Source organism: Strongylocentrotus purpuratus, unplaced genomic scaffold (assembly GCF_000002235.5).
Source record: "Strongylocentrotus purpuratus isolate Spur 01 unplaced genomic scaffold, Spur_5.0 spur5_scaffold_6, whole genome shotgun sequence".
Taxonomy (NCBI): Eukaryota; Metazoa; Echinodermata; class Echinoidea; order Camarodonta; family Strongylocentrotidae; genus Strongylocentrotus; species Strongylocentrotus purpuratus.
In genome coordinates, this window is record NW_022145612.1 from 38,489,510 (window position 1) to 38,498,516 (window position 9,007).

Genomic DNA, 9,007 nt, shown 5'->3' on the forward strand with positions numbered 1-9,007 from the left:
GTGATTAAGCACAAATTAGTACAGACTTCTTTTATTAGGCAGTCATATACTTTTTTTGGGTAATGTTATTGCTAAATGAATGTTGGATGAGCCTTTATCTTGCATTGCGTAATGTAAAAAGGAATAGATTCAACTGGAAATTAGCATCTTTTCAGATTATGTTGAATCTGGTACAACATTTATACTATACAAACTATATCATTTGCATGGCGTGTCTAACTATACGCCACTGTGTTTGTGTATATTATGCTCCGTACGGTGCGGCGCCAATTACCTATAGAAAGCCCTATGTTGAAAATGTCCCTCCCTCTTTTTACTACTCCCCCAACCCCTCTCTCTCTCTCTCTCTCTCTCTCCTCTCTCCTTCCTCTCCCTTCCCCTATTCATTTCTGTAAAAACAACCTAGCTTCTCTCTTCCTCTTTCCTACACACACATAACACACTCTCTCTCTCTCTCTCTCTCTCTCTCTCTCGTATGTTTGTGTGTTTCTCTCTCTCATCTCTCCACACGTGTACATACACAAAATTAATGATGATCAAATGCACACTCTTTGTTTATAAAATCCACTAAATGTTATCAATTATGTCCCTCATAAATTGGAGACAACTGTACATATCTTTTTCTTCTCATCTAGTCATTAGATAACAGCTTCTCAAATATATACTTCCCTGTATTAAGTCTATGTTTTATATGTCATGGTATTATTTTGATTCCCCCTTGTTATCAATGAAGTTTTCGTAATAGATACAAATACGTAGGCGCACTGATATGATTCCCAGACGTATTTATATTAAGCTAGATAGTGATGATCACTTTTCCTTTCACATTTCACCTAATTAAGATATATTGAAATGAGTTGTTAATGGTATATATATCGCTAAGTACGTTCCTGTAATGTACACCACATTAGTGTTCATAAGCTCAAAATGACGATTCTCATGATTTTTACGGCGCCTCAAATCTGATAAAACATTCAAATGAGAAAACTGTGTTAATAATAATAATAATAATAATTACATTATAGGGCGCTTTATAAAGGCGTTTCTAAGCGCACACTTTGTGTTACTTTATGTCGAATAATTAAAATCATCTTGACTTGTGTATTTAAGAACACTGTCACTGATATCCAATTCTCTCACGATCTTGTCACCTTCATGCTAAACTTTTACTTTTCACTATCGTGTTATGTTTGTATACAGTGAAATAGCATGTTAGTACATGTACTAAAACCTGTTTGATATGTTTTTCCACTTGATATGATACATACACGATGTACCATACACCTGAGGGCAACGACCCCAAAAAGATGCCTGGCTTTTAACGTAAAACGGAGCTCAATTTCATCTGCTTTTATCGATAAATCCAATTAGCCTTCTTATGATCAGTGACTAATCAAGATATACCCAAAGAAATATCACCGAACTCACAGCGCTACCTTTAATGTTCCTTAAATACCTTACAAGAAACTCTCTAAGTTGATCTTCGAATTAAACTGAAAATCGAAACTCTCTTTTTGTTGTTTATTTTTAGTGTGCGTTTGCCATCCCGACATCTTTGTGAGTAAATAATATGGAGCATTGTGATGATGTAGACTAGTGTAGGAGCTAAGCTTTTCTATTAGTCGAATGAAAGGAAGATTTGGGAAGATACAACGCCAAGGGCTCGTAAAATGGTACACAGACTTCAGTGAATGCATGGATAGCCAGAAAGCTGTAAAGTTAAAGAAACAAAGTATATGGTATTAACAGGATATTTGGAGGGGAGACAAAAGTATGAAGAGTTTCAATGACGACTGGCTTTCTTTTCGAATCTTCGCCCTTTATCACGTCGGCGATCAGAAAGCGAAAGCTGTAAGAAAGGAATAAGACGATCCAATTTGTGTCATGAATAGATATCAGTGTCTCATCCCCAGCATCTATATCAACGAGCCTTTTATATTGTTCATAGGGGGTCGAGCGCGGTGCCACTGTGTGCTATTGACGTGTAAATGAGCGAGCCTTTTCAACTTGACTGGTTCGATAGAACGCGCTTTTGTTGTTTTTATTTGCCCGCCGTGTCCGCACGCCATTGTGCGCGCTCGCTATTGATGACTCCGTGTAATGGAGCTTTGATTATTACATCGTTTAGAGTCTTCGGCTTGGAAGCGGCTATTAGCATAACAAGAGGGGGAACGCCCCCTCATTGGTGCGCAAAGTTCAAAAGCACTACCCCCTTATTGGGTGTTACCTAATCTCGTAAGGTCATGAATTATTTTAACTCACCGTATTTATATCGGAAGAAAGCAGCATTATCATCATTCTACAATTTCGTCACCCAAGAGAGAAGTTATCATGTCTTCATGTTTTCAAGCCGCCCCGATGAGAAAGTGAACTCGTCTGCATTGTTAATGTGCTACTGATATCAGTTGTAACTTGATACGCAAGTGGTGTTTATAATCACATCCTTTAAATATCGCCGTCGAAAATATCACTTGGACATTTTCTTACTCTGCCGGTTTCGACAACCACTTCGTCAGTGAGCCTGACTGGAGAAGCACTTTCTGACCGGTCGACATCAATTTCCGAAAGTCAAAGAGCGCCGACGATAAATTGATGTTTAGATATTTCATCCAATCGAGAGAGAGAAAGTTTTAGGACTAGTGCTTCTCGTCCCGATTTGATTTGGAGTTGATTTAAAGTCGAGGATTGGTCGACAGCAAGCAAACATTGATCGAGTGGTTTCTGTTTAACATGGACAAGAGTTTCTCCAGCACCATGCTCCCCACGACTGAGAACCATCATCAAGATTCTAACAACAACGTTACCACCACACCCAGAGCATCACCCGGTGGCGTAGCAGCCCCGTCTGAAGCTCGTCATCATACGCTCTTTATGCCCTACGCCGATGTTTCAACCAGCAGTTCATCCAAGACTTCATCAGCTGCTGCTGTCATCATGAGTCGGACAAACACGGGCGGTGACGTCGCCGTTCCCTCCACCATCGGCCATCACCCAACCATGCTACCGTTCCCGATATCGCACGCCATCCCCTCAGCACAGACCCTGGACTTTCGTCACCCGGCCCATCATCATCATCCTCTGTCTCGATCACCAAGTCCTCCCGTCAAGGGCGAGCATCTCAGCGGCGACGAACACCAGGACTCTATACTAAACGGTCACGACTACTCCCGGGAGTCTAGCCCACTGGGGAAGTGGGATGACCGTTTGTCACCGGACAGCTGCTCCGACAACCTGGAGTTTGGGCTCCACAAGAACGACTTAAATTCTGCACTCAGAGGTAAGTCAATGAGTTATAGCTTCTCATCTCTTCTCTTCTTTAACAAGGTTGATCGAAACTAAAAGATATTTAATGTTTTCATGACATAATTTGCAAATCCTCAAATTATCTCCGAATAGATCTGATAGATATATTTATCAGTTAAAGTTAAACTTTAAACATTGCACATGTATATAAAAACAACATACTATATTGTTTTTATTGCTGCTTATAAGTATCGGCTTGCATGATGATGTATATGTATATATTGTGTTGTACATGTTTACAGATTAACTGATAAACTGATTTATATACACATTGTAACTTGCAGTTACCACGAATAATGATACTGGAAGGTTTAATAAATGTAATTTATATTTCAAAAGGGGTTTTTGCTTGTGGTTTCTTCGGTTTCAGTTAGGTACACGACTTGTGTTTGAACAGAGAACAAGCTTGGGTTTAGAAATTCAATTTTTCAGCTGATTACTCCGGCACTTGTCGTGCGTCACGCCACAACGACCGGGGGACGCGAGACCAGCGTCCCGCTCTAATCATATAGAAAATAATAATTAGACACGCGCATTAATAATCGCATGATCATGGTTATGTACGTGTTGGTAGATTTGACATGCAAAGATATTCCTCTCGCATTCACGCCCATGATTTTACACCCTATGATTTCACATCATGGGCGATAATTATGGGGGAAGTCAACATGGCAATACAAGCCCAAAAGTGTCAGTTGCACTTTTTTATTAATAAGCTATTGATTAGTCAGGGTTGGTTTGTTGGTATGCCCATTCAAAAGTGGTCATAGTTTTAATTGTGATGATGATGACGGCGTATTTATTTCGGAGTAAAACTGTGATGTAAAGTTAGAAATGTGTTGTGATACCATTCATTTTAGTAACAAAAAAGACACCAAAAAGAGTCTCCCTTATTCTTCAAATGTATCTCAAATAAAAGTTAAAAACTTTAAACTAAGCTTTTACTTTTCAATCGCTATCCATAAAACGAATATTCGTGTTATTCGATTAGTTTACATGCCATTTTTTAAAACTTCTACTTTAAAAAAATAGATTTTTGTTGAAATCGCCCGAAAAGAAATAAGCATACATATTTTCTTTTATTATACTATAACCAAATTAAAATTTGAGGACCTTTTAAATGTCTAATTTTCGATTGGTATTGATCTCGTCTGGTTTTCACGAGATCATATACCTGGTCGTCTCTTCTTTCTGCAATACAATGTATTTTAGAGGAACACATCATTAACAAATTTGAAATTTTATTCATTTCTCCCTACTACAGCCGACCCGCTAGACCCATCGCAGGTTCGCCGGTACCGCACCGCATTTACCCGGGAGCAGATCGGGCGCTTGGAGAAGGAGTTCGCCCGTGAGAACTACGTGTCCCGGCCCAAGCGATGCGAGTTGGCCACCGCTCTTAACCTGCCAGAAACCACCATTAAGGTATGTAGTTTCTCAGCTCTTTGTCGAAAGAATTGTAAATCATTCTTTTGAGTTTCAGTGACATGATATATTTCGTTTCTTTACGAAAGAGAAATTATTAAGAGAATGATTATAAATTTAAAAAGACGAACAAATTCAAAACAATTTTTCTTTCAGCAAAACATTCTATTGACTTCAAATTGTTTTAGATACCCTACATTTCACATTTAAATTGTCAATTAAAATACGTAATAAGCAATAAAGACTATATTTCTCCTTATTCTCTAACATTTGAATGTAAAAGGATCGTATTCAATATATTAAACTTTTCAATGATTAATTTTGAACCACAAAGAGATTCAAAATGTGCAAGCATTGAATATATTTTATGGGGACAGGATTTAATATGTTAGAATACCATATAATTGTGACTTTTGCAATTGATCCGATTACCCTCTACTTGTATAAGTAGTATAAAGTCACAATTATATTATTTGAAGTCGATTGAATGTTTTGCTGAAAAACTTTTGTTTTCAATTTTTAATCATTCTCTGATTATATACAAGTAGAGGGTAATCAGATCAATTGCATCCCTTCTTTTCAAACACACATTATTTACATTTAATTTACCTATTAATATTTGAAGTAACTAAAAGTCAAAGACTTGGCGTCATTTTGGATAACATAATGGTGAATTCCTCGTTTTATAATTTCCCTCTTCGAACAAACTACGTCGAAGTTGGATTAGCATTAGTGCAACTCCCTTTTTAAGTGATTCGCTTCATTTGAAGGCCTTTCGTATTTTGCTTTTTGTTTTTTTTCCTTCCGGCTTAAATAGTTCCCTTTTTTCAAATTTGATCACCGTTTGATTATCCCTGAAAAAATATATTTCAGATCGTTAATCTGCCATGAGTCATTAATAAAGTAATGCAGCGTGAATAAGAAGATTTGTAACAATTATAATGTGCAGTTTCAATTACAAATACTGTCCTTCCAACATATCCAAGGTGCAAAAACAAAAACTATTTATTAAAAAAAAAAGTAGAAGTCATGTACACATGAATTCGTGGAGACTTGATTAAGTCGAGTCAAAGTTAAATGATGACACTTTCTACTTTGATGGTATCAAATTATCTATCTTTAAAATTATAATTAGATCATTTCGCGGTTACCCATGGTGAGTGAAGTAATACTCATGATCTCCCGCCTGTACTGTTTGTAATGCATGATGTACCAATTACATGACATATTTACACTTCCAATTTGTCTCCTCAAAGTAGTCGGAGCGTATTTAACCTGACAAGTAGATTCACCATGTGTTTAATTACAAGACAAACACAATTTACACTTGATTGACGATTACAGCATAGACCATCATTTAGCAATTACGTACTGCTAATTCCATCCCCTTCACCCATCCTTCAAGTTAGTTCCACGCACGCGGTCTAGCGTACAGCTGTCATGCCGAGCAGCCGAAGCTTCCCGGGTCGTGCGCTTCAATCATTCGAGCTAATTATTGCCCGCTCATGATTCCAGTGTACTTGAATGATAGAAATAATCTTGAAGCGGGATCGGGGTGATAGCGGAAATGAAGTAGCACTCATCGGGGGTTCTTATTTATTTAAACATCGAATAAGCGTGATGTGGTATCATCATCCAATTTTCCAGGTTTTAGGCATCTGTACTTTATGGTGTTCATGCTGTGCTTACAGCCGTCCCTAATTGCTATTGCTACATTAGCCTAGTTTGGTAACATGATGTAAGGGAGGTTTTTCAACCCATAATATTCGAATGCATCTTTCACTTTTGTTTTCTTTTTTCTTTCTTTTGTTCAGGTCTGGTTTCAGAATCGCCGTATGAAGGATAAGCGTCAACGCATGTCGATGTCTGCATGCTCCTGGCCGCACCACGCCCATTTCGACCATCACCTCTACTCACTCATGCTGGCTGGGAGACTGCCCCCATACACTTGCCACACCCCTTCTCCACTCAGCTACTACCACCCACTCGCTGGAGCTCCTGCACCTGTTGCTGCGGCCGACGCCTACTCACTCCACCTCCGATCGCGAGCAGAGCTTCTACATGGTCTCGGTGCACACCCTTACGCAAGACCGTTTCCAAACCCTGCTGCCGCCCACCACCAATCCGACATCCTAGCTGCTAGAGCCGCCGGTGCATCCCTCATCTTGCCACCAACCAACCTACCTCCACCAGCGGCCCATCCCGCAGTCTCAGCGTCATCCCCCTGCGGGTGTCACCACGCCCCAGGAGGATCGCCACACCGACACCCATCTCCGACGACCCCCATTACAAGCTCGACCACGCCCGTGAGCACATCCTCCCCGCACTCCAGTCCGGTCACTGGTACGCCAGATCATCCCGCCATTGTTCACGTTCCAGCGGTTTTGTCGACACCTCACTCGCACCCTGCGGTTCATCACCCTGGCCTAGCCCTCCAGATCCCCGGAGGTTTCTAAAAGACTTGACGTGAAAGACTGCTCTAGCTTGCCTACATTATGGACTTTGTGACTCACATTAGATTAATAAAGTTTTTATCATGTCTATATTAAAGAAAATTATTCATACACAAAGATCAATTCAATATGTTGCTAGGTCATGTTTGTAGCTTACCTTTTGAACTCCAAAGTATTGTATCATTGAAAACTTTGAAAATCCGTTGTTGAAATCGTCAGCTAAAAAGTGTTTAGTATAGGTTTAGCACTTTGCAGGGGCTACTTAAATTTCCTCTACGCACAAAATGTGTAGCCGTTTTGACGGGTATAAATTAATTTTGTTATTTTGTTGTTGTCTTGCCAGCTATTTGGTGAACCTGTATTAGAGGCAGTAAGTGGTTATGGGTTTATCCATGTACCCTGATGTATTAATATGTGAATATTATGAATATTGTATCTTATTTATTATGCGTATTCATGCAGACTGTGAATCAAGTGAATGTTTTGATTGAATTTCTCATTAATAAACTGAAATTAAAATTTATTTCAATTGTCTTGTCTCAGTGATGTGATGTGGCTTCTTCAAGAGAGAGAGAGTGAGAGGGTGATATATACATATACATTGAGCGAGAGAGAGCAATTTAAAAATGGAGGACGAGAAAAGAAAGATGTGTACTTTACTAACGGGAGAGAGGGAGAGTGAGAAAGACGAGGACACATAGAGAGAGATATAGAGAGAGAAGGAATAGCGCGAGTACGGGAAGTATAATACAGATGTATAAACATGCGCATGTATGTATATAATTATTTGAGTAAAGAATATAATGAAAAGACTCACCATTTCATCTGATAATGAATAATGTATATGTAAAAAGAAACATTTTACATTTTGGGCTAAGAAGAGAGAAAAAATTGGGGTGGTCATCATGGTCATGGAAGTATAAAAACTGACGTATACAATAGCAACATGACTTAATTTTAGATTTAAGCAAGATGAGAAAAGGATTATGAGCAGAGAAAAGTGCATGAACAAATAACATTAGGGCATGATGACAGGAAGAGACATATTTAAACAGATGTGGCGTATATGTTTTACCATGAGGAAAAGAGAGAGAAAGTATTCGGGGAGCATACATAAAAAGAGAAAGCAAATATTTTCTTTATTGTTTTCTTCAAACTAGAATTAATAGTTTATGAAAGAATGATGTGCTAAAGAGGACCTTTATGATTTTGGTCCGAGAGAGACAGGACCTGACATGACCCCAAAATATCCACAGATCTTAAACACGATGGATACTTTCCACCTGTGCATTTTAGAATAATCACTGCAAGTGATGGAGGTGTTTCATGAATACCTTTTGTTTGCCTCTTGATTAGAATACTTCACCTGTGTATCAGATAAATGTACTGTTGGTGCATAAATGAATACTGATTACATAACTTTCATAAGCAGGATCCGAGTATTCGTCTCAATGGTTTTACAATTTGGGTACGAATGACCTTTATCTGCCCATGCGCAAATCCTAATTACGAACTACAACATGGCTTTGGAGTATGGAAACTCAAATTTTGATTGGTCAAGGAATGTGAACGGAAAGCATGACTTTGGGGAGAAGTCCCCCGACCCCCCCCCCCAAAAAAAAGGAGAGAGAGAGAGGTATTGTTATTAAGAAACCAGTAAAAAGATGCCTGACAATTTTTAGAAAAAACTAAATTAAAAAAAAAAAGATATTGAAAAGGCATTAAAATGACTAAATCCACTATAGCACCGCTAAAAATGAAATTAATGATGTATAATATTGAAACAATGGCGACAGCTAAGTGTTAACAAAATTAATGCTTATACA

At 38.6% G+C, this 9,007-nt stretch overlaps 1 protein-coding gene across 2 annotated transcripts; it reads left to right on the forward strand.

Moving 5' to 3' along the window:
* The first annotated feature begins 2,289 nt into the window (after window positions 1-2,289).
* Window positions 2,290-7,704, forward strand: eve (even-skipped-like protein). Of its 2 annotated transcripts, NM_214651.1 has the most exon segments (7): window positions 2,768-3,068; window positions 3,070-3,077; window positions 3,080-3,277; window positions 4,568-4,728; window positions 6,543-6,839; window positions 6,842-6,852; window positions 6,855-6,963. In NM_214651.1, coding segments are annotated over 7 exon segments (882 nt in total). In that variant the 5' UTR covers window positions 2,768-2,871; the 3' UTR covers window positions 6,865-6,963.
* Window positions 7,705-9,007: the final 1,303 nt, after the last annotated feature.

What these genes read in the sequence shown, in the direction of transcription:
- eve (XM_011677053.2), top strand. Translation starts at nt 2,731, where the DNA reads ATGGACAAGAGTTTCTCCAGCACCATGCTCCCCACGACTGAGAACCAT. An exon ending in CTTAAATTCTGCACTCAGAG is followed by an intron (nt 3,278 to 4,567) that starts GTAAGTCAATGA and finishes TCCCTACTACAG; the next exon opens with CCGACCCGCTAGACCCATCG. An exon ending in TGCCAGAAACCACCATTAAG is followed by an intron (nt 4,729 to 6,542) that starts GTATGTAGTTTC and finishes TCTTTTGTTCAG; the next exon opens with GTCTGGTTTCAGAATCGCCG.